This window comes from Ailuropoda melanoleuca, chromosome 4, assembly GCF_002007445.2.
Source record: "Ailuropoda melanoleuca isolate Jingjing chromosome 4, ASM200744v2, whole genome shotgun sequence".
In the NCBI taxonomy this organism is placed as follows: domain Eukaryota; kingdom Metazoa; phylum Chordata; class Mammalia; order Carnivora; family Ursidae; genus Ailuropoda; species Ailuropoda melanoleuca.
The window spans coordinates 17,416,681-17,441,610 of NC_048221.1; the positions used below are offsets into that span (position 1 = coordinate 17,416,681).

General features: G+C 53.4%; 2 protein-coding genes across 9 annotated transcripts in view; both read right to left on the reverse strand.

The window, feature by feature from the left end:
* Positions 1-5,098: 5,098 nt before the first annotated feature.
* Positions 5,099-15,919, reverse strand: NCKIPSD (NCK interacting protein with SH3 domain). Its single transcript, XM_002926034.4, has 13 exons — positions 15,643-15,919; positions 13,025-13,134; positions 12,566-12,770; positions 12,287-12,377; positions 11,588-12,078; positions 10,125-10,295; positions 9,893-9,979; positions 9,666-9,804; positions 9,505-9,585; positions 9,220-9,348; positions 9,034-9,126; positions 8,733-8,905; positions 5,099-5,998 (listed from the first exon to the last, which is right to left on the reverse strand). Exons 1-13 carry the CDS (start codon positions 15,811-15,813, stop codon positions 5,795-5,797), a joined length of 2,145 nt encoding a protein of 714 aa, XP_002926080.1. The 5' UTR covers positions 15,814-15,919; the 3' UTR covers positions 5,099-5,794.
* Positions 15,920-17,615: 1,696 nt separating this feature from the next.
* The window catches only part of IP6K2 (inositol hexakisphosphate kinase 2), a 29,265-nt gene continuing 21,950 nt past the window's right edge, over positions 17,616-24,930 (reverse strand). For all 8 annotated transcript variants that reach the window (XM_011233356.3, XM_019806724.2, XM_019806726.2 and 5 more), the window contains 4 exons: positions 24,561-24,783; positions 22,496-22,671; positions 18,845-19,020; positions 17,616-18,389 (listed from right to left, as the gene is read on the reverse strand). In XM_011233356.3, coding sequence (XP_011231658.1) covers positions 17,889-18,389; positions 18,845-19,020; positions 22,496-22,671; positions 24,561-24,783 — 1,076 coding nt within the window. In that variant the 3' untranslated portion in view covers positions 17,616-17,888. The remainder of the gene's footprint in view (positions 18,390-18,844; positions 19,021-22,495; positions 22,672-24,560; positions 24,784-24,930) is intronic.

The following is a 24,930-nucleotide window of genomic DNA, read 5'->3' on the forward strand; positions in this document are numbered from 1 at the left end:
TCGGAGATTTGCCCCGGGTGTGTTGTCTGGGTTCCACTCGGCGTGAGGGTGGAGCATCTGGTGCGCCGCTGAAGGGGAAACTCGGCTGGATGGGGGCCCAGTCCGTGGAGGGGCTGGAGGGGCTGGAGGGGCTGGAGGGGCTGGAGGGCCGAGGCCGAGGTTTTGGCTGCACGTTTGCCCTCCGGGTCCACGATCTAGCGAATGCAGGGCACAAAACTTTACACCAACCAAGGAGTGAGGCAGGCGGAACGCTAGGGGGAAGGGTGCTAGGGTCCCGGAGGAGGTGCCTCAGCCAACTTAGCGACTGGGATGGCTTCCCGCTAGAGAAAATGCTTGAGCAGAGCCTCGAATAACCAAGAGGAAGTCTGCCGCTGAGAGGGAAGGAGGAGCCATCCTAGCTCTGGGAGGCTACGTGGGCATATGCAGAGGCGTAAAGAACCACCGGCCGAGGGAAATAAGCTCTGCTGTCTTCACTAGGGCTAGCGGTGGCTTCAGCGGATCCTCCTGTGGAGAGCAAGACCTAGACTTCTTAATACCCCTGACTCGCGGTGTGACTGCGGTGGCTATCCGTGTCGCGCCCTACTGTTCCTGCCTCCACTGCTGTCCTCTCTAGCTGCTGTACCTTGGGGGCCTCCCGCTCCCCATGTGTACTCACCTCCGCGCCCCACCCCCAGCGGCAGCTGGTAAAGACGGAAACCAAGTATTGGTGATAGTTTCTCCCTTCAACTCCAGACCTGCCCCTACTTCCTAGGAACATAGCAAGATCCCTACGGTTCATCCTCTGTCTTGTCTTTCCATCTCTAAGCTAGAGGGTCCACCCAAGGGCTCAGAAACCTGGGTTGGAGGCTGCTGTGGGATAGATGGAGAGCCGTCCAGAGACCAGAGGGCAAAGGCTGGGCAGAAACTGCTCTCTAGGACATCTTGGCCCTCACTTCCTGCCTTTTCTTTCTACCCTGTGTTTAGCGCCCCCCCCCCTCAGTCAGGTACCTTGCTGGAAGAGCAAGCCAGAAGACCTGGCCAACCCATCCAGCTAATTATCCAATAGTTCTTTGATCTCACTGAGATCTCCAGTTCATCATTCCTCACCTCCTCAGTTCCTTACCTTTACCATTAGCCTAATAGAATCCAGTGTTATAACAACTCAACTGCCCTGCTTTTCTTAGATAAACATGGGCTAAAACCTAACCCAACCCAAAATAGACTATCTGTGTATCCCTCCCCTCTGGAGCAGCAGAACATTACAAGAGGAAAACATTTTACATTCGTGACCACAAGTCTCAATACTATATCAGAAAGCATAGCCAGTGCTGTTAAGGCAGGAAAAATAATAAAAAGTTATGAGGATTGGAAAGGAAAAAATAAAACTTACGCACAGGCAATAGGGTTGGGTGTGTAAAAAATTTTAAAAAGACCTATAGATAAGTTATTAGAGTAAGCTTAGCAAAGTTCTTGAACACAAGGTCAATATATGAAAATTAGTTGCAGATCACCTGGCTGGCTCAGTTGGTGGAGCATGCAACTCTGGGTCTTGGGGTTGTGAGTTTGAGCCCCACGTTGGGTGTAGAGATTACTTAAAAATAAAATCTTTAAAATAAAAATAAAAATCAGTTGTAATTTCTCTATGTCAGCAACAGAAAAAAAATTTTAAATATTTACAAGAGCGTCAAGTAACAAAATGCCAGGAATAAAGCTAATAAAAGTCATGTGATGACTCTTTACACACACACACATTGAAAGAAATAAAGACATAAATGGAGTGAAAAGCTATGTTCAAAGATTGGAAGATTTAGTATTGTAAAGATGCCATTTCTTCTAAAATTTTCATTGACATATGGATTCAGTGCAACTCCAATAAAATCCCAGTGTGTGTGTGTGTGTGTGTGTGTAAACTGATAAACTAGGTTCTAAAATGAGGGCCAGGAATACCCAAGAGAGTCTTGAAAACCAAAGTAGGAGGACAGCTTCCTCTATTGGTACAAGAAATGTTCAGAAACCAAGACTATGGTTCCAGAGCAGGAATAGACTGCTGGAACATAACCCAGAGATGGGCCTAAAGATGTGTGGAGACTTGAATTTTGGTGAGGGTGGCTCTAAGAGTCAAATGGGGAAAAGATGGGTTTTTCAAAAAATAGTGCGGGTTCTGTTGGATATCCATGTAGAAGAAGTTAAATGAGAACCCTACTTCTTATTACCCACGTAATCAATTCCAGATAGATTTGACATTTGAATATGAAAGGAAAGACAACACATAAGATCTTCATACTTTAAGCACAGATTTATTAGGATACAAAATGCACTAACCACAAAGAAAGTCCTGAAAAAATGGATTACATTACAACTAAGAACATCTTTTCATCAAAAGACAACATTAAGGATGGGAGAAGATATTGCAAGATAGACAACCCATGGACTCATATGCCACATACATATCACAAATCAACAAAAGATAGACAACCCAGCAAACGAATGGACAAGAGATTTGAACGGGTACTTCACAAACGATCCAAATAGCCAGGAAACTAGTGAAAAGGTGCTCAACCTCTTTAGCCATCAGGGAAACGCAAGTTTAAAAAATAAATACTACTATGGCCTAGGGGAATGACTTAAAAAAAAAAAAGCCTGACAATACCTTTTTGGGAAAGAGAAGCTGGAACTCAGCATGACGAGGGAGCATACACTGGTAAAGCTACTTTGCACAACTATCTGGAGAGCGGGCTTTCGACCCTGTAGTTCCACTCATGAGAACACACCCCCAATATAATGCACACGTGGGACAAGATGACCTGGGTAACAATGTCCCTGATGCCTCTGTTCATAATAGACAAGAACTGGAAACTGAGCGGTCACCAGCAGTGAATAAATGAGGGTATATCCCACATGACTTTGGGGGTGAACAAACTGCAACCACATACTAGGACACAGACGAATCTCAGAAACTTAATGGTGAATGAAGAAGCCAGACACAAGAGTTTATACTGTATGGTTCCATTTACGTCAGGTTAGGCAAAACTTATCTGTAATTCCCTCTAGGGAGGAGGTCTAGGGAGGACGTGCGTGTCAGGACAAGTGGGCTTTGGGGACTGGTGATAGTGTATTTCTTGACTTGGGTGGTGGTTGTATCAGCATTCTCTCATAATTCATTCAGCTGTACTCGCTGTATACTGTACTTTTCATGGTTATGTTATTCTTCCATAAAAAGAAGAGAAAAAAGATTGTTTTCACCTACTTGGAGCCTCTGTTATCTTTCGGGGACCGAGCAGGCATGTGATCTTCACCCAACGCCTTACCCTGGCGTTGCCAGATATGTGGGTAGCCTGTGGTCCGTAGCGCGTGTCCCACAAGCACCTTTATGTACCCACTTCTACCTCAGAGCTCAGCCCAAACCCCCATCCCTCACTGCCCTTCAGAATCTCCTTCGGGTTTTTTTTCTTGGGCCCACGCACTGAACACTCCCGTTTGAGTGGCTTAGTTGTCTGTCTCTGCCCTCTTGTCTCACCACATCCCACATTTTCCATCCTTCCAAGCAGCCAAACGGGTGTTCTTGCAAAGCTAGTTCTCTCGCTGTGGAATTGTGTGGCTCATCATCTTTTCCCCTTACAGTTGTCATTTTGTTTTGAGAGTGCCATCAAGGTGTTTGCTGAGGGGGTCATGGAGTTCCGGATCCTCTCAGCGCCCGTTTGCTGCCAAAGGCCAGTATTTAACTCCGTCAGCGGGGGCTCTTGCGACCCTTACAAACACATGCCAGGGCCCCTTGGACAATTGCGCAGAAACTGACCAGGGCTTCTGACCCTCCTGCCACGGGTTCTACTTCGCTCATCACAGGTGCCAGCACTGGGACAGGTGGCACAGCACGGCCCTTGCCCTTCCCATCAGTGTGTGCATCGCAACAGCGAGCAGAGCCAAGCACAGAGGCTGTCGAAAGTTCCTGTCTCAGCTTGCTGAGGGACCTGTGCTTTTCACCGAGTTACTCTCTCTCAGGAGCATCACGGTTCTCTGCCTTTTGCTCTCCAGTGAGGAAGGAGTCGTGACTGGAAGGCCATGTCACGGACTCTGATGTGAAAGGCAAGGCAGAACGCCGCCCAGGGTGAAGAGTGACCAGGTTGTGTCCCACAGTGCTACTGGGGGGGGGCATTTTGTCAGCCCCTCTTCAGGTCAGCAGGGGAGCCTGTGTGTTTAACCCGAGAATCAAGTTAGGGAAGGACATCTCATCAGCTTCCTGCTCTCTGCTTCCGTGACCTCCCTGTCAACGTTCCTGCCTCAGCTCCCCGAGGACCTGTGCCCGGGGGGACCCCACCCCTCACCCTGGCCTCTTCTGTGCTTCTTGCTGCATTACAGTCCTGTTGGGAAAATAATGGAACAGCCATCTGCCTTCAGCACCCCAGAGAGAAAAGAAAAGTTGTGATTGAAGTCACAGTATCAGTAATTCTGAATGTGTGCAAGTGTGGGATGAGGATTATCCTGGGTGAAAGCTGGACGGAACTAATGAAAACCACTTCTGACTGGTGTCTGCCTGTGGCCTCCTGACCCTCCCCCATTTATGGCAAGAGCCTTTGTTAACTTGGGAGCCCACAAGGAAAATGACGTTTTTGCCAGCTCGGTCCCCAACTGTCTGCCAACAGTAGTGCAAGCCGAACCCCACACCTGTCGAGATACTCTTTTTGCCCTATGTAATGACCACATCTCTGAGGCTGTAAAACGAGGGGATCCTGTTGTACCCACTGACAAACGAGGAAGGGAACAGAGCTGGGCAGGGCCTGCATGTGCTGGGAGGCTGGGGTGGGGCCCACTTCATTTGAGAACAGCTACGAAGGATAGGGTTTCAACATGGGAGAAGGGAGGTCTGCAAGGGCGGTCACCTGAAAACAGGCCGCGTGGGGCACTCACTGGCTTAGCTGTGGCCCCGGAGAAATGGGAACTCACGGAGAGAGGCTGAAACAGGGCTCAAGGGACCTTGATGGACAGGCCTATTAGGGACCATCCCCTCCTCATGCTGGAGAGGTCAGGGCAAGCAAGTGACAAGGTCCTGAGGCCCCAGCATCCCTGCCCATCCTCTCCCACCCCCACCCAGGATCGTGCAGGGTTGCTGATCACACAGCTGTTTCCGGATGCCTGTGATTTATTCCCGAAGGTGAGCTGCAGGACACAGGAAAATACACATGGCTTTTCAGTCTATGTTTTTACGGAGAAAATAGACTCTGTCATTGGCTTTCTCGGGACCATCACCCTATCCTGTGGAGCTCCAGAATAGATGGCCCATCTCTAAGATTCTGCTCTCGAAGCAGGAGCTTGGCCAAGACCTCTGGGGGTGGGAGCAAGGGAAAGCAACCCCCACAGGGAGGGGGGAGCACATGAGCAGCACTTACTGCAAAGCTAAGGCAAAGAACAGAGCTGGCGGAAGGCGCCTCCCCTTACCCCAAGGACATGGCTTGCTGAGGCCCAGGACCCAGACTAGGCAAGACAAGGATGGGGGCTCTGGCCCAGCCCGGAGCAGCAGCAGGGCTCTGAGTGCGCGTCTGTGTTGAGGGGAGGGGGCATGCTGAAGAGGCGGCCTACTGGGAGATGGAGGGGCTTCAGCTCACACAGGCCCTCTGCCCCAGCAGAGCTCCCAGAGCGTGGTCCCCAATCCTGCACTTGGCCCCTCGCACTGGTTCTACTTCAGGTGTTGGGGGGGCCCTGCTCAGGTCCCTTCCACCACCACCTCCCCCACACCGTCTGTGCAAAACATTCTGAGGGCCAAGCCTCCGTGTCCCCTGCACCCTGACCAGGGCTGCAGGGAAGGGAGGGAAGGAAGGCGCTAGCTGGGTTCCTCGCCCAGCACAGGGAATTCCTTGCACATCTCTCGGACAATCATGCGGTCCATCTGGCCCTGGGGCGAGGCTTCCTCCTCGGTCAGGATGCGCCGCAGGGTGGCTTGCAGGTCGGGGAGCCGGTGGCGGTGCTGCAGGTAGGGCGTGGAGCGGATTACCGCGTGCATCAGGGAGAGGTACTCCACGCGCAGCTGTGGGAGGAGGGGCTGAGCTCAGGGACCCCAGGGAGGCACCGCCACTGCCACCAGACAGGAACAGGCCACCACGTGGGCCCCCGGGCCGTGGACCAGCTCACAGCACTGAAGATCAGGGCTGCACCCCCCAGCACCCACCATGTGCTTGGCCCAGAACTGGCCCTTGAGAGCCGCTGAGTAAGTAAATGAATGGATCATCCCAGACACAGACAGTCCCAGAACGTGGCCAGCCCACCAGAGTCCTGGCTCAGACAGGTGGCAAGGGGAAATGGCCAGCTTCTGCCCAACTTTACTGCTGGGCCCTCCCGGGGCCGCTGTCCAGTCAGAGGCCCCCCGCTTCCCACTCTCTCCTCCCACCCTGAAGATCTCACGCACACCCACAGCTTCAAATAATGACCCCCACTCACATCTCTGGCCTAGACCTCTCCAGTGAGCTCCAGAAGAGAATATCAACTGCCCACTTCTCATCTCCTGCAGACCTCAAAGAGACCCCCTCCACACATGTCCACCATCAAACTCCTGACCTTCCCATCCTCTCAAAACTGAAGACTTTCTCAGTTTTGTTTTGTTTTTTTTTTTTCCTTATGAAAGAGCACGGCTGTCCATCTGAACGCACAGGCCAGAAGCACAGGTGTCCTCTCTGATACCCACCCTGAGGTCCTGGCTGCCATCCTACCTTCTACATATGCCCTCGGTCCAGTGCTAACATCCCCCACCCCAGCACCTTTGGCTGAAAAAGCTTCAACAGCCCCTCCAGTCTGATACCCCAGCTGCTCCTTTTCCTCACTGAGACACCTAATCCACTAACTCACCCGCATCCCAGCACTTTCCCTCTGTCTGCCCCCCTCACCATCCCTGTCACCACCCCTCCCCTCCCTCTCTACTTGTGCTTAGGGGAGTCAATACCTTCTTCAGGCAGCGTCACCCTGTAACCCCCAACCCTGGTCAGATCTCAGCACCTGCAAATCAGCTCCCAGTATCTAAGCAGTGGACAGCCCCAAGGCCAGGCACAGGCCTGAACCTCCTTCCCCACCACAAACTTCAGATGGACATGCACTGCCCTGGACTCCCACCACTTTTCTCTGCTACATTCACGCACCCTTAAGGACCACTGCCCACTTTCTTCTCAGTTTTCCAGATTTAAAGTGCCTAGACAGCCAGCCTTGTGCTTCATGGAGAAAACACGTGATCTTTCAGAAAGCTCTCTTCCCCTCCTAGCACCCGCAACTCACCTGTGCCCACCAAAATGAGCTGCCCTGGCTCCTGTTGGTGGATGGGGGGTCCCCCCAGAGGTCTGGTCCCTCCTCCACTGCCGGATCTACTTGACCCCTGCAGCAGCCCATTCTCCTGAACACGCCAGCCATTTCTTGATGCTTACTGGATCATTCCCTCTGACCCAGAGACCTATACCAGCATCTTCTACCTTTAAAACACTTCCTGAGGGGCACCTGGGTGGCTCAGTCATTAAGTGTCTGCCTTCGGCTCAGGTCATGGTCCCAGGGTTCTGGGATCAAGCCCCGCATCCGGCTCCCTGCTTAGTGGGGAGTCTGCTTCTCCCTCTCCCACTCCACCTGCTTATGTTCCCTCTCTCAGTGTATCTGTCTCTGTCAAATAAATAAAATCTTAAAAAAAAAAAAAGTTAAAAAAATTAAAAAAAAATAAAACACTTCCTGACCCCACATCTCCTTCCAGGGCTCCCCCCCCTTGCTCTTCCGCTCCCTTCATAGAAAAACTCACAGCAGTTGTCTCTGTTTATGGCTTCCAATGTCCCTCTCACTCCCCTCCAACTTCAAATTCTCTCTTACAAGTTCCATTCAGACCCTCTTCTCACCACTTCTCGGATACTGCTTATCAGTCACCTCTGGCCTCTGGGGGGCAATTCCAACGGCCAATTCGCAGCCTCTATCTTACTCAGGCTCCTAACCGTGGAGACAGCTCATCTCCCACCTCCCCCAAATCCTGCTTTGTGCTCCTGCTCTCTGGGTTTTCTCCTGGGCTCATCCCTACTTGTCCCCACTGTGCCCTGAGCCGAGGCCTGAGCTTCCGTCTGACCTGTCCACCTCACGCCCTCGGTAGTGGCCCTGAAGCAGGCTTCCCGTCACACCCGTGCACAGGCAACCCCAGTCCCAACTCAGCTCCACGGCTCCCTGGCGGGCTCTGTACCTGGATGACTAGCGGTATCTTCTCAGTCTTGACACATCAGAACACAGCCCTGTCTTCTTCCCCCTGAGAGTGCTTCCCCACCTCAGCAGTCACACTTCATCCACCTGGTTGCTTGACAGAAGTCCAGGGCAAGCCCTCAGACTCACCTCTGATACACAAACCTGACCTCGTCCCCCACGGCCATGGCCTCTCACTGCCGACCCGGGCAGCCCTGACAGCCTCCCCCCTCCCCTAGGCTCTCATACAGTCTACACTCCCTTTGCGGTGTCAGTCAGTCTCCCTCCTCTGAGACCCACGAGCTCCTGCTGCAGCCTCTGAGGCCTTGTGGAAAGGCCACCTCCTCCTGCCTGATCCCCTGGCTTCCTCCACCCCGGCTCTGTGCAGGCCGTCTGGCCCAGATCAGCTCACCGAGGCTCCTGTGGGTCTGGGCACACCTGCCATGTTTTCTGAGTGGCCCCCCACACTGGCCTGGCTCCAGCTGCAGCCTGTCCTCAGTCTCCGTTCAGTGTCCTGTCCCCCCTTCATTATGTTTCAGTGTCTACGCGGCTCCCACCCCCGCCGCAGCCACCTTGTCTCCAGGCGACAGGTCCGCGATGTGGCGCACGGTGATGTCGATGAGCGCCATCATGTCTGTGTGGTAGAAGATGGCAGCTGTGGCGGGGCTGGCGAACACATCCTGCAGGAACTTGAGGATGGAGTGTGGCGGCTGCGGCTCATGTTTGAAGATGCGCACGGGGTCATCTGGGAGGCAGGGGGAGGAGGCGTCAGGGTGGTCGTTGTGGGGAGCCCGGGGGGCACCGCAGGGAGTTATGGGGGTCACGGAGTCAAATGGCAGGGCAGTGGTACCACACGGATTCCTGGGCCCTCACCCCCTCTGTTCAGGAGCAACAGCAGCTTCTCGGAGAAGATCTTGACGTTGGAGTGTTTGCTCAGGGCCGTCATGATGACGTTCTGGTCAGGGGCTGAGGAAGGACATGGGTGTAGACCAGCGCACGGGCACCGCGCAGGGAGAGCCCCCGCGCTGGTCAGCCCCCTCCCGCCGGCCCCGCCCCCACCTGGCAGGTGCAAGTTGAGAGCTAGGAGCAGGTTCATGCACAGATCCGGCAGCTGCTCTGTGGTGTCCAGGGGCAGCCCGTCCTCGACGATGCTCAGCAGGAACTGGGCGAAGGGCGTGCCCAGGTGCTCTGGGAGGGGGCGCACAGAATCTGAGCCCTCCCTGCCTCTGTACGCCACCCAGCCCCCTGGGTTCCTGTGAGCCCCCGGGGAGGATGCCCTATCCCCGTCAGCCGTGGGTCCCCCAGGGCCCCGGGCTCCCAGCGGTCGGCGGCCTGCCCGCTTACCGTAGTGTGCGTAGGGCACTGCCTCCCCCATGGAGAAGACCATGGCCAGGATGAGGGCGGAGTAGCAGAGCTTCTGGTGATCTGGAGGGCAAGGCAGGCGGTCAGAGCCCCTACAGCGGGTGGGAACCCCCCACGCGGCAGGAAGCTCCCCGTCGCCTCACCCTGCGTGTCTGTCTGCATGTCCCGTGCCAGCTCCACAGGCAGCACGGACGACACGAGCGTGGAGATGATGGCTGCGTCCAGGCTGCACATGGCGCCAAAACACTTGAGAAGCAGCAGCCGAAGCGACGCCCGGTGCTCCTGGCAGGAGACCCTGTGCGCTCAGAGCCCAGAACCCCCACCTCTGCCCGGGCGCCTCCACGCCCCCGCCCCTCTGCCTCACACACACCATCTGGTAGTAGGCCACCAAGGCCAGGACAGACTCGAACTCATTCCTCTTGCACATTTTCTTGCAAACTTCAGGGTCTGCGTCAGTCTGTGGGGAGGAGGAAGTGGGACAGACTCAGTGTGAGCCTCGTGGCCACACGAGTGAGCTGAGTGCACGCAGGGGAGACTCTTGAGCAACGGGGGCGGGAGGGGAGTGTGGAGGGGGGGGACACCTGTGGGCCCCCACCCCGCACCAGAATGTGCAGCAGCTCCTCCAGGTAGCAGCGGATGACACCCTCGTCCTCGTACAGGGCCCAGCTGCGCTGCTGGGCATCGTCTTTCCGCCGAGCCAGGTCTGCAAAGATCACCTCCAGCCGCTGCTGGTCATGGCAGACCTGCCCTGAGGGCAGGGCTGTGCTCAGGTCCTGGAGGGGGGGAGGAAGAGGGGGAGGCATGGCTCAGCACACTCCTTGCCCATCCCCATCTCCAGGAAGCCCCCAAGGCTTGGAAGTCAACCCAAACCCTGAGGATGTCACAGGCATGAGCTCCAGGCCAACATCAGGCAAGGGTCCCCAGCCTCACCTCTCAGAGCTGCCTCTAGTTCGTGTCCTCCCAGAACCTGTGATGGGACCGGCCCCTGGTTCTCTTTCTTCCTCCCCTCTGCCCCGTCTCGAGCTCCCACTGAAGACCTGCTCCCACGGCCCACACCTCAACACCAACACTCCCAAGGGCACCAGCCCAGTTCTACACGCCCTCTGCAAGTAACCCCACTGCCCCCAGTCTTGATAACATGCTGGGACCAGATTCTGCGTGAGACACCCCTGCGGGGGCCTTCCAACAACTCACCTCTCATCCCAGCCCTGTATAAACATCTTCCATGAGGAAGGCCACTGACTCTGTCACTGCCTGAATGTGACTGAGACGCTACCCTCCAAATCCACACGATGAGCTACCAGGCCTTGTCATCTCCCCACTTCCCGTCTCCCAAGTGGCTGCCACCTGATAAGCACCCGCCGTGCCCAGCACAGACAAGCCCGTTGACCTGCTGTTCCACGTGTCGCCTCCCCCACCACGGCTGCCGGGTTCTGGGGCCCTAAGGAGGGACCTTGGGCCCATCTGGTCCCCACATGGAGAAGGTTCACTGCCCTCCAATCCTGTTTCCTGACCAGTGCCCCAACCCCGGCAAAGGATCCCACCGACCCCACGATGCCCACGCACCTGACTCACACCTGAGTCAGCCCCGAGGCCTCCGCCACAGCTCTCGAAGCACCCACTCCTCTCCACTGCCAAGGCCAGCAAGCATGGTCCTCTCTCATGCCCTTTGTCTACTCCTCCCCAGCAGCCAGAGAAGACACTTGGCCACTCACATCTGGTCTCATCTGTCACCTGCCCCGAGTCTCACCTCCTCCCACACCCCGTTCCCCCACTCCCCATGTTAGAGCCATGCTGGCCTTGTTCCACTTCCTCCTGCGAGCCAGCGTGGTCCTGCCTTATGGCCCTTGCCCAGGCTAAGCCTCTGCCTGGAATTCTCTTCCTCCCTTTCTCCTCCGAGGATCAGCTCATATGTCCCCAGCACCCAGCACAATGAAGGCCGAGCTTGAGCTCAACAGACGCCTGTCAAGTTAAGGCTGGACACAAGTGTGAGGGTGGGGATGGGGCGGGGGAGGCAGGGCGGCCCAAGGATGGGGAGGCCCCTGGCCCTGCCGCCCACCCTCACCTTGCCCTCTACCAGCGAGAGGAGGACCTGCTCCATGACAGGCGAGCTGGCTGGTACGGAGGCCTGGATGTGACCCACCACGACGCCAATGGCCACACGGCATAGCTCGTGGCTCAGGCCGGTGTTTCTCCGCACGAGCTCCATCAGCTCTGCCCCGATGGTCCTGGGCACGGCAGGCTCAGCCACCACCTTCTCCTCTGCGGTCCCCAGGCTCAGTGCGCCCAGGGCCTCCAGCTCATCAGGGGCTGAGGCTGTATCAACCGCCACCTCCTCTGTCAGGGGCTCGGGGGCTGGCACCTTGGAGGGAGGGGGCTGAGCTTGGGACACAGTGGTATGGGTGCCTCGGCGGGGCACAGGTGGGGGCGTGGGTGAGCAGCTGGGGCCCAGCTCAGACGAGCTAGAGCCGGTACAGAGCGTGTCAAGGGAGGTGCTGCTGACTGAGGAGCCGCTGGACACAGAACTGCCCCCGGAGGGCGTGGTGTTGCGGCCGCCTGTGGGCAGAGAGTGGATGCTGTGCTGGGACAGCTCCCTGGGTCCCTTACCCCTCCAGGCCCTGAGCCCCGCCCCCCCCAGTACAGGGCCTGGTTTCTCTGCCAGACCTGCCCCACCAAGCCCAGAGCCCCTAACTTCCTGACGCAAGCAGAGCAACCATTCCAAGCATAGGGTGCCCCCCCAACTGCCCCAACCCTGCCTTCTCACCACTTCCTGGGGCCATCAGGGCCTCCCGGTCTCGGCGCTGCACGGGCGGGGGTGGCGTGGTGGGAGCTGCCCGGCGAGGCTGCGGTGGGATCTGGGGGGACAGAAGTGGGCTCTGGGAGGACAGGCTGCCAGCCGGGGTACCGCCTGGCTAGGGAACTGGGCTCTCGGCATGGGCAGGGCTATGGCTCTGCATCACTGACCCAAGTGGACTCTCGGAGCCTCTGGACCAAGCCTTAAGCTCCACCCACCCCCCTTCCTCAGCATATCCTCGCCACATACCTGGTAGAGGCCTCCGTCTGCCCCGAGATACTCAGAACTGGGCAGGCTGTGCTGCCGCTCGAACCCAGCTCGACACATCCCATTGGGCTGCCTAGCGGCAGCAGCGTCCAAATGGTGATCACTGGTGGACGGGGTCATGGCTGCGGGACTGGAGGCTGAGGGGCCTCTGCGGGACAGGGTCTCCTTCCGGTGGTGGATCAGCTTCCTGATGGAGGGACAGGGAGATTACTGGGCGAGTGACCTTAAAACTCCCAAAGTCCTCACATGCTCCTTGTGGGATGCAGAGGGGGCCCCTCACAGCCCAGGCTCCTCCCACTTCCCTCATGCTCCACCCCACTCTGCCCTACTCCCAACTCTGCCTTCCAGGCATCCCCAGTACTCACTGAAGGACCCCCACCCGACTGCTCACTGGGGTAGGGAGGTGGAGGGTGCCCTCCTCCTCCCCTCCCCCACACTCACTGAAGGACTCCGCGCTGCTCCAGGCTGTACTTGCCACCATCCCGCATGGCTGCATTGTGCACAGCCTCGATGGCCCGGTCAATGGCTTGGAGGACATCCTGCTCCAGGCCCTGAGTAGGGGCAAGAGTGGGCAGTTAGACCTGGGGGCCTAGGGAGGGTGAGCCTAGACCCAGCCCAGGATGGAGCCCAGGGCAGACAGGAGACCGTTACAGCTAGAGCCTGGAATGCTCGACATGAGCATACAAAGTTGAACTACAATACGAAGTAAGGTTCTCAAACTGCGTCACTCAGGGAGCTGGGGCACGGAGTGGCCCCATGCTGCTGCTTTACATATTGGGGCCCCAGTCAGGCCCCACAGTGAGGCGCTCGGCTGTCTCTGAAAACCAGGGGTCTAGAGTAAAAACACAGCCCAAGGACCCCCAGCTTGAGACCAGGAGTACATACCTAGTCTATGCCCAGGCTTGGCTCAGAGCCTAGGCTGATATGCCAAGCAGGGAGCCTCTAGCGTCTGGAACCCTTAACAAATCTCTCTGGATCCTGCTGATCCTTTTCCAAACCAAGGTCACACTCCAGAATAGCCCTGTCCTCTCAGAGCCTTCTACGGACCCCAGGGATGGGCCTGAGGTACCAGCTGAGGATGGGCCAAAGGGACCTCCTCTTTCCACCCCTGCTTCTAGCCTTTATACCCTCTAGTTATTCCAGGAATCTTCCAGACTTGCCCTGGGAAACAGCAGTTCTGTATTTGTGGCAGAGGACGGACATAAGAGAGGGGCCTGGCCCCTGTCCCAGATTCCGTGCTGCCAGACCCAGCAACTCAGGGGTCTAACCAACCAGCCAGGCTGGCATGGTGTGACGAGCAGGGGGTGGCAGCCATGGGACCACCCACCTCCACCCCTCCCCTGTCCATGAGGGTCCATCAGGCTACATGGAAGTCTCAGAACTGAGGTGATGTCACACCAAGCGGGGTCAAAGAAGCGTCCCTGATGGGGACAGACAGATGGATACAGAGGTCGGCAAAGCCCTCCAGGTAGCATGGGGTATGCCAGAATGCAGGGAGACAGCAGACAGAAAGGGGGACAGAAAAAGAAACACATATCCATAGAAAACAACAAAGAGAGAGAAGGGGAAAGAGGGAGGGAGGAGGGAAGGGAGGGAGAGGGAGAGACAGGCAGAGGGAGACAACGCAGAAAGAAATTGAGAGCCAGAGATAGAGAAAGGGAGAGAGTCCGAATGGCAGACAGAGTTAGGGAGACAGAGACAGGGAGATACACAGAAAGAGACTACGAGGGGTTGGTAGCCTTGCCGCCCTCCCCAAGCACCAAGCCCCACTAGCCCTGGAAAGGATCCTCACAGGCCCTTGAAGAAGAGGCTTCCAACCAACCCCCAACCCCTCTCTAGCTGGGTCTGACACGCACGTTCCAGAGCCAGCAGCCCTAGTGTCCAGAGCTCCAGTCACGCCCCAGGCACTCTGAGATGGGAGCAAGCTGAGGGTCCAAGATCTAGGGCCCAGCCCCTCTGGTAAGACCAGACGACATCTCCAAATTTATCCTGTTATTTCTGTCCTGAACTGGGCTGGGACAGGATGTTTCCTAAAGACTAGGGACTAGGATGGGGCGGGGGTGTCTGGCACAGGCCAGGCCTGGAGGCTCCAGGCCCTCCTTTCCCCTGAGGTCAGAATAGACCAGCTGGAGACATTGCACCCCAGCCCCCACAGCAGGACTATTCTTGGGGAAACAGGAACTGGAGATGCAGCCTCTGGAAGGAAACAGGGCCATAGTGAGACCAGGGGAAGCCATGAAGAGGTCTCACTTCCTCACAACCCGAGAGGCCCCCACCCCAGGCTGCGGACAAGGAGGGATGGAGCTTTTCAATTTCAGAGAAAATCAGTCTGAAAAGTCAGGGCCTGAGGCTTGTGATGGGGGGCGGGGAGAGCAGTGCCAGGGAGTGCCAACAGGGGCTGAGATCTTTGGTTCCAAGAGAGTTGGGGGTGGTCTGAAGACGAGCTTAGAGGGTGGCTGAGTACAGAAGAGTGAAAGACACTGAGGTATTAAGGTTTGGTGGGTCATCGGGGGCTCCAGGGTCTCTGTGGGGGAGTGAGGCCATAGGCAACGGTTGGGGAAACAGGTGGTGTCCAGAGTGGCCCGGGTCTCGGTGGTGGAGGCAGTGGCTCCAGGTGCGGGTCTGAGGGTGGGAGGAAAGAGTGTGGGATCCAGGGGATCCAGGGAAAGGACCGATTATGGGTCTGCGGTCTCAGGGATCTGGGGAACTGATCAGAATTCGGCCGTACTGGAATCTCAGAACTGAGTCTTGAATTCTACTCAGATGGGGCTTCAGATATTGGGTCTCAATGGGTCTGGGATCCCAAGGAGTCTCAGTCCCAGAGTTAGGCTTGCAGGTCTGGAGTCCTCAGAGTTGGCTGTCAAGGGCCTGGCCTTTTGTGGGGGTGCGGGCTCTTGGGGCCCCAGTCCTCTTGAGTCTGGGGTCCCAGGGTCAGATGCTCAAACTCTCTATCTGCGGGAGGTCCCGGTGGGCCTGGGGTTCCGGAGTCGGTACCGAGCGCCTGTGATGGGGCCCAGTCTAGGGACCGCGGAGGCCGGGCCGGGGAGGGGAACACTCACCTGCAGGCGGCGCAGGTAGGCGGGCGGCACGTAGCCCGTCTCGCCACTGCGCGCCCGCGCCGCCAGCCACCAGTGCGCGCTGCTGCGCTCCAGCACCAGGAAGGTCTCGCCCGCAGCGAACGCCAGCGCGTTGGGCTCCGCCGAGCGGAACGCGTAGAGCGCACGATACATGGAGCCGGGCCGGGCCGCGCCGGGGTAGTGGAAGCGGCGGGGGCTGCGGAACCAAGACGCCAGGCCCGGAGCACCGCGATCGCCCCGCCCCGCCCCGTGACACACGACGCGTGCGCTCACCAGCCCGCCGCAGCCCCGCCTCGGGAGGGGGGCGGCCCCCGCGCGGCTCGCGGCGCCCCCTGGCGGCTCCAAGCGGAGCGGCCCGGCGCGGTTCTAGACCACTGCGGGTCCGGTCCGGACCCCTCAGACTCCGAGCCAACGATCCCTGCTGCGTACCCGCCCGGGGAACCCCACCCCAGCTTCTCCTGCCTGGCCCTCCACTCAAGCCCGTGTGCTGCGACCCGTTCGACGTCCCGAAGGAGCGCTCCGCCCGCGGCCCAACGGCAGAGCCCGTGTCCTGCGCCCTAGTGCTGAGCGTCCCCGCCACGCCGGGAGAGTGGGTCCTGACCTACTAACGGTAGCGTAGTCCCATTGTTGCATCTCGCTGATCCAACACTTGGAGGCGCCCGCGGGGGCCGGTCTCCTTGGTGTCCGCAGGCCGCATGATCCCTCCTCAGGGAGTCCCTAATCCAGCCGCACACACAGAAACCAGGTTGGCTGTTCTCCAGTCCAAAGTCCTCCCGTCCTAGTTGCCCACCCACCTCCTCTTCGCTAGCTTCTTTCTACTCCTCTAATGTGGGTCTTTGCATATGGTTTCCTCTGCCTGGGACTCACTTCCCTCCCTCACAGCATATGATCATCAGGGTCCCAGTCGCTGTCACATTGCTTTCTTCATAGGACTTACAACTCCAAATTCTTATTTCTGAGCAGGCAGGAGAGCTGGTGAGGGTGAGGAGGGGCGTGCTTTGTGGCCGTAAGAGCTTGTTTGACCCTGCACACCTTTTCTAGTCAGCCCTGACCTGTCCTTGATGTCCTGAGAGAGGGAGGGACCCAGGGGAGAGGCCCGAAGGGTCCTGGGGGTTTCCTATTCCTGTCCGGGTACTGGTCCAGCCACATTCCCCACTGGAAGCCTGGGCCCAGGGTGCAGGGGGTGTGGGCACAAACAGGCCAGTGTACGCAGTTGGCATTTTGGGACATAGCACACATAGGCATAGTGGGCCCTGGAAAGGAGGTGTTGGGAGTTTCAGGGAGGTGTGGGTCTGCTGGAACTGGATATCAAGACCCTACCTTCTTGGCATTGGGTCTGTGCTCTTCTTCCTGGTGTCTGGTTCTGCAGTTCAAGACCTCCTGCCACACCTCCCAGAACCCTCCTAGCGAAGAAGTAGCTCTTAGGGGCTGCCTTGGCTGGAGCTGGGTTAGATGAGACTGGCGTAGTTGCGGTGGGTAGCAGTGGTGACATGTGGTGTGGTTAAGAGGAACACCTTTTCTCACTGGGACCCCCCACCTCCTAGGGCCTTTTACTGTGGAGCCCATGGCTGCCAATAGACCGGAGCCTGACAGCTACCCGAGGCCCCGGTTTGGCTCTAGGACATCTGAAATCACAGTGCAGGAGCTGAATCCAAGGTCTGGCACATATGCTGCCCAACTATGTCTTAAGCTGTATGGAGGGCAAGGAAAAGACCTGTATCAAGAAGTCAAGTAGTTCTTTGCTTAGGGGGTGCTGGGACACTAAGCCAGCACAGACCCCAAAGAGACCTAAGGGGCAAGCCAAGCAGCTGTGGTGATTTTAGGTCTATGAGGTGGGGGCAGTAGCAAGGAGAATATTCCTGGGCTAGGGTGGAGGAGATAGCATGTGTGAGGCTTCTGAGGGTTGGGAAGGGGGCTGGCTGCCTGCCCTTGGTAAGAACGACAGCAGCACTGTGTACAATTAACAAAAAGATTTGTATTAGAACATTTACACTCAGGGAAGAAAGAGGTATCTGCATCATCAAATGTGGAATGTTGAAGAAATAGTTAAAATAAATAAGACTCCGAACGCAGTTGAGGCTGGCTCAGGCTGGGACTCACAGAGGCCTCTGCACATCAGCTCCAGGCTGCAGGGGCCGACGGCCTGGCCATACTGGCCTCCTCCCCGACGCAGCACAGCTGTGCCTGGGACACAGAGAGTCTCTCAAGTGCTGGTGCGGCCAGCAAGCTCACTCCCCGCTTTCCTCACTTATCTCTGTGACAATGTCTATCAGGCTCTGGAGCCCAAAGATATAGCCAGCATCCTGGCCCTCGTGTACCACGCTGTCCTCGCCATACAGCCTGCAGGTGGTGTGTGCAAAGTCGATCATGCGCACGTCCACTGAGCTGGTGCCGATGGGCTTGTAGGCGTAGGCACCAGCAGACTCGTCAGCTGACTCCTCTGACAGGTCCTCCAAGTCCTCAGCATCTGAGTCCAGGGCCACCTCAGGCCATTCCTTGCCATCATAGATGACCAGTAGGGAGCTTGAGTAGAAGCGGTAGGACTCCTGTCGCTCCAAAATGGCCTTGAGCTCAGTCAGCTTCTTAAGCACAGGGCCCAGGAGCTCACGGCGCAGGTACCGACCATTGTGGAAAAACTGGAAAAGTGCCTCCTTGAAGCCCTGCACCGATAGCTTCCGTCCATGGTACTTGTTCATGAACATAAGCTGCCCACTGCCTGCCTGGTACACCTGTGGGAGGGAGACCAGCAGGTTAGGTACTGACCGCCATCTCAAAGCCTGAACCCTGGGGAACAGCAGCAAGATGACAGCCCTGGATCAGCTCCTTGAACCTGTGAAGTACACCAGTCACACAAGACACTATCCTCTCTGATCAACCACCACTCAGGATGCAGCCCTCTGACCTGGCTCTGTCCACAGACCCCTGCTTAGTGTATGGGTTGGTGGAGAAGGCCTAACCTCCTTGCCTTTATTCCCGCTCCTGTCCAGAGGCTCTGGACTCAGTCAACCAGGTCAGCCCCAGAGGGTTCACCCAAGCATGCATGCTTTTTTCCTAACCAGAAAGCATTAGGAAGCATTAGGAAGTCATGCTGGAATCTTGAGATAACAGGACTATGCCAGGGTTTGGGAGCGGCAGCTACTGGATGCCCCAGCCAGCCCATGCTATGTCCCAGCAGTCCCCTCACCTGCATGCCACACACACGGACACCGATGACTGCAGATGTGCTCTGCTGGCACTTGCGGATCTGGTTGGCTGCTTTCTCCTCTGAAGCATCGTCACCGTGCTGGCGGGTACCCATCTTGAGGTCCAGGACACAAGGCACCTCATAGCGGGAAGTCAGGTTTTCCAGTAAGATGAATTCTGAGTGGTTAAGGACTATCCTCGCTCTAAAGAGAAGGTGCTGCTGCATGGGGCCTTGGCAGTCCCAGGGCACAATGCCTGTACACAATGCCTCAAAGAAGCCTGAGTCCACAGAGGGCCCCATCAGTCCTGCTATCCCACCATGTGGAGAGCCCAAGGCTGACCAGAGGGCTAAAAGGCATATTCAGCTCTTGTCAGGGAACTGCCTGGGTCTAGACTCAACACAGGCCTGGGCTTCCCGCAGCCTGGGGGACACACACACACCATTTCCTGAACTCGGCGAGGTATGGGAAGAGGGTTCTGCACCAAACTGTCCTAAGTTATAAACAGAACATTAAATAAGTAAATCCTGTAGCCTTATATGTGAATTGGAAATAACTATATGAACTCATGAAAAATTTTCTCTTTAAAATATATGCGTATTGGGGTGCCCGGGTGGCTTAGTCAGTTAAGCGTCTGCCTTCAGCTCAGGTCATGATTCCAGGATCCTGGGATGGAGTCCCTCATCAGGCTGTCTGCTCAGTGGGGAGCCTGCTTCTCCCTCTCCCTCTGCCTATTTGTGCTCTGTCAAATAAATAAAATCTTTAAGAATAAATAAATAAATGTGTATTTTGCTGCTGTGTGGTCTAGAAACAATGACCTGCTAGATGTATGAGCACCCCTAGCAAGAGACCAGTTTTCCTGCGGCGGGGATTGGTGAACTATGGCTCCCTACTTGTTGTATGGCCTGTAAACTAGAAATCGTTCTTAAATTTTTAAGTCATCAAAAAATATATATAATGCTTCATGACACATGAAAATTAAATGATATGCAAATCTTGGTGACCATAGTTTTATTGGGATACGGTCATGCTCATTCATTTACATTATCTATGGCTACTTTCATGCCACAATGGCAGAGCTGTGACAGACTGTAAAGCCTGCAAAGCCTAAAACATTTACTATTTGGCCCCCTACTGAAAAGGTCTGTAACTCCTGCCTTAGAGGAATGAGGAACTCACATCTGAAGTAGGAAACATACATGACTCTGGACCATCTTTTCATACCAGAAAGTGAGACAGCCATCACAGACTACCGTGACTGTGTCAGAAGGACTCAAGAGCCTATTTTAAAAGACCAAACATGGGACAATTTGTGCATCAGTAAAGATAAAAACTGCAATGGAGTAAACCACATCAAGTATGTTTAAATTCATAGATTCATAATGATACTGAAACTCACTGGTCACCTTTGGAGGATGTTGAAAAACCCACCCATTATTCCAAGTATTTAGTAAATAAAGGAAAAAGAAACATTTAATCTGCCTTTCCTATATCAACTATACCTCAGGATAAGCATATAATCGATGGGAAAAAGTTTATCTTTACAGACTCCAGCTAAGAAGGAATGACAAAATTAGAAAACTGCCTAGTGGAAAAATGGACCTAAGGCAACAGCAATACAGGAGAGAAAGACAAACAGTGCACTTGCTGATGGCCAATACCATCTCAGAAGGATTCCTGCCCCCACCCCACAACTGAACCTCAATCTGATCAAGCCTGGAAATCAAACTATCAACTTAATGGAAACAGAGGGAAAAGAGTAACATGTAAAAGACATCACAGGAATGTAATCGGTAAAATCCAGATGGTGGGAAACTTTAGAAGACCTAGTTTCTTTCTTGTTTTTAAGATTTATTTACTTATTAGGGGTGGGGAGAAGCAGAAGGAGAGGCAGAGAGAGTCTCAAGCAGACTGTCCGCTGAGCACAGAGCCCGACCTGGGGCTTGATCTCACGATCCTGAGATCAGGACCTGAGCTGAAACCAAGAGTCAGCCACTTAATCGACTGCACCACCCAGATACCCTGAAGACTTACTTTCTTTAACAAGAAATTTCCAAGAAGAAAAAACAGAAAGGGTATTTAAAAAGACTTAAACATTTCGACCAAATACATGTGAATCTCACCTGGATCCCCATTCAAACAATCCATCAGTAAAAACAGATTTTTAAGACAATTAGGAAAATGTGGACACAAACTAGATATTTGATAATAAGGAATTACTGTCTACTTTTAAGGAGCAAGAATGGTAATAATGTTTTAAAATATCCTTCTCCTAGAGATGCATGCTGAGGTGTGTGCAGATGGCAATGATCCAGGAGACACTTCAGAAAGAGCTGGGCTGGGGGTGCGAAGTGTAAGCAGACAGTCATGGCAGGAGTCGGACTTAAGTGAGTTAACTGCCGCACCTGGGTCACTGGTACTTATAACTTCAAAGTATTATTCTATGTTTAACATGTTTAAAATATCCCCTAGTAGAAAAAAGAAAAACCTTCTGCTCCCTTAGCTCTGCTGGAAGCTGGAGGGTGCTATGCCCCTGTGCAGTAGTGCAAAGAATTCTAGCTTTTTTCCTCCTGTCTCTGTATATTGGGCTCAAAGATTATACCGAGTCTCTATGTGAATATGGACAGTTAGCATTTACCAACATGTACCTGTCTACTTTCTCTTGTTTAAAACTTTTAAAAGATGGGGTTATGGAAGGTCAGCAAAGGGTAGGTTTGAGATGTTTGGGTGGGTTAAGTGGGCATTTTGACAACATGGCTTCTCCTTTGGCATGTTTAATTGTGATGTTTAACGGAGATCCTTGCAGTTTAAGATGATGCTTTAAAATAAAACTCACTCCTAATGATGACTTCAGCCCTGCCACTCCATGGGAGAATCGGCAGAACCCGTAGGATCTTATTTGGAATTGACACTCTCTATTGTAATTTTGTTCCTGTTTATTTTTAAATTTTCTTTTTATTTCACTGGAAAGGAAAGATGCTGCTCAGTTTTAAACGTTAAAAGTGTACAAGTTGCTTTGTTACAATAAAACTGAATGTGTAAAAATAAATAAATAAAATATCCCCTAGTAAAAAGTTAAAAATAAATAAAACATACTCAATTCTGAGGAATTTCCCGCTCCCCNAGTGTACAAGTTGCTTTGTTACAATAAAACTGAATGTGTAAAAATAAATTAATAAAATATCCCCTAGTAAAAAGTTAAAAATAAATAAAACATACTCAATTCTGAGGAATTTCCCGCTCCCCATGAGATTAAAAAAAGAAAGAAATCAGTGAAACATAGCTTAATGGGTTAGAAGGGGAAAAAAGAAAGGCCCCTGTGTTATTCTTCATGTGTCAGCCCCCACCTGCCACACCACCCCTGGCAGGTAAGCAGGGGACTTCTGAGAACACGAACCAGGCCCTTGCACTCTAGGGTAAGCCGCCCTGATGCAGGCTGGTCCCTCCATGAGGTGCCCCTCACCTGCCTCCCCACCATCTATGTTCCCAGACCAGCCCCCGTTCCTGTGGGAACAGATATCTGCCCATGGCTACTGCATAGGGTGCCCTGGCATAACCATGGCTAGAAAACAAACCCAACTTCTCTGAGCTCTTGGGATCTCAGCCATCCTCCCCTCTCCCCAAGGCAGAGATACTCTGTGAACAAAGGATACTGTACTGGTTCCGATGTTTTGCATTCTCCTTCATTCTCTGTAACTGTTGCTGGTGACACTTCATGCTCCAAGGGTTGTAGTGTTTAAGTTGGGAACTGACATTCCCTTTTTTCTCTACACTGTAGTACAAGACTTCAGATTTCTTTAACCACTCAAATTCTTCTTCTAATTTATGGCTGTAAGGAGACAAGAAGCCAATAAATCACAAAGTCTTATCAAAATTCAGGGCCAAAGAGGCACGAAAGAACTTCTGGAGTGATGGGACGTTTGAGATCTCGATGTGGTGGTGGTTTCAGTGTACACATTTAACATTCAAATGGATACATTTTATTGTTAAGTGTATTATACATCAAGAAAGTTGATTTTTAAAAAATTAAGGGCCCAGCTCAGGTTTTTCTACAGTAAGGAAAACCTAAGATGCAAGAACAGCCTCTGCCTCCACTCCTGCACCCCCACCACTCCCTCCCAAGCAGGCTTTACTACCCTCTTCTTCCAGGCAGTACCACCCCCCGGCTTCTAATGCATGTAGGTTCCCAGATTCCAAATGCTGGAGACTGGGAAAAGCTGAATTGAAATCCCATGGGAATAAGCCAACCTACTTAGCTGCATTATAAATACTTCAATTTATATATATATATATTTTTTTTCAAGCTCTGCCAAGGGGTGACACCTGGAAGGCTCTGTATAGGTAGATCCTACATTTCAGGGATATCCAACTGACCATTTTGTCTCTCACCATCAGTGAACAACCTGAGGTGATGGGATGGCTCCTGTCTTGGTCACTGCTGCATCCCCAGGACGCAGCACAGGGCCTGGCGCAGGGTAGCTGCAGAGGCAATGAGTGACTAAAACTCTCTTATAGCTGCCACTGTAGCTGTTTATCCAAAGTGGCATAATTTAATCCAGAGTTGTTTTCTTTTTTTTTTACTTTACCTTACATGATTAGGCTTTATTTCAAAATAAATTAACTAGGAGGTTATATCCTAACAAAAGGCTAATAACATTTATAAGGTAGAATAAACAACAAATTGGATGACTTCAGGGAGAGAGAGAATCCTAAGCACGCTCCATGCATAGCGTAGAGCCCTACATGGGGCTCTGTCTCACAACCCTGGGATCATGACCTGAGCCAAAATTAAGAGTTTGAAACTTAACTGACTGAGCCACCCAGGTGCTTCATGTCTGCATTAATGTGGATTTGGGTGATATGGTACAAATCTGATTCATTGTTAAGTCTGTACTTTCCTTTGTTTATAACTTCCCTTTAAAAATCAATTCCTAGGGGTGCCTGGGTGGCTCAATCAGTTAAGCATCTGACTTTTGATCTTAGCTCAAGTCTTGATCTCAGGGTTGTGAATTCAAGCCCCGCATTGGGCTCCACACTGGGCATGAAGCCTACCTAAAAAGATTAAAATAAAATAATAAAATAAAATAAATAAAAATCAATTCCTAGACTTAGGATATACTTTCAAAGGCCAAATTGCACTTAAAAAATTGTTTAAAGGTACATTTTTATGGGGGCGTCTGGGTGGCTCAGTTGGTTGTGTCCAGCTCTTGGTTTCAGCTCAGGTCATGATCTCAGGGTCGTGAGATGAGCCCAGCATAGGTTTCCACACCCAGTAGGGAGTCTGCTTGAGATTCTCTCTCTACCTCTCCCTCTGCTCCACCCCGCTGCACACTCATGTGTGCTTGTGCACTCTCTCTATATATAAATAAATTTTTTTAAAGAAAAGTAAAAAAATAAAAGAAACATGATCTTTCTGTAATCCAGAGGTAACCTCAGTGCTAAAGAGATAAATGGCATTGCCTTTTAGCTTCACCTATAATACATTAAGTCTAGTACATCTTTTCCATTTTCTATTTCAAAAATACTGATCTTAAAAGGCTAATATTTAACACAAACTTCAAAAGTGTAACCCAGAATCACCAAAGAGAAGCTGCCATGTGGGAACTGGCCACTAGTGACAAGGCACCTACTAAGTCCACTGTTTCTGGGCTATAACTAAGATCCCCTGACACCTCCCCTTCCACAGAGTACAGGGTTCCCCCCTCAGTTTATACCTACCTCTTCATCTTCTCCTCTTTCCGGTGCTGCCTCACCCAGTCCTTGGGGCTCTTTTCCGTTTCTAGAACGTGATGTTTTTTGTTTGTCCACCTCAGGAGCTTACTTTTTGGTTCACAGTCTAAATTGTCTACACTGTCCACAGTTCCGTGGTCCCCTTTTAATGGATATGCTATTAAACATAAGTTCCTGTCTTCATCTTCTTCGAAGCGTACAGACACCACACCTGGAAGGGGGGTGAGGAGCAGAGAGAACTTTTAATTCCAGAGAAGACGTTTTATAAAGAACATGATTGTAACATTTGTTTTTTTCTTACCCTGTTCCTTAGTCTCTAGTTGCCAGAGGCCCCAAACTCATCTGCAAACCTAACAAA

Coding starts and splice junctions, on each gene's coding strand:
- NCKIPSD (XM_002926034.4), bottom strand. CDS start 15,813: ATGTATCGTGCGCTCTACGCGTTCCGCTCGGCGGAGCCCAACGCGCTG. Junction 12,378..12,565: donor CAGACGGAGGCCTCTACCAG/GTATGTGGCGAG, acceptor CTGTCCCCCCAG/ATCCCACCGCAGCCTCGCCG. Junction 9,349..9,504: donor AGTGCCCTACGCACACTACG/GTAAGCGGGCAG, acceptor GCCCCCTCCCAG/AGCACCTGGGCACGCCCTTC.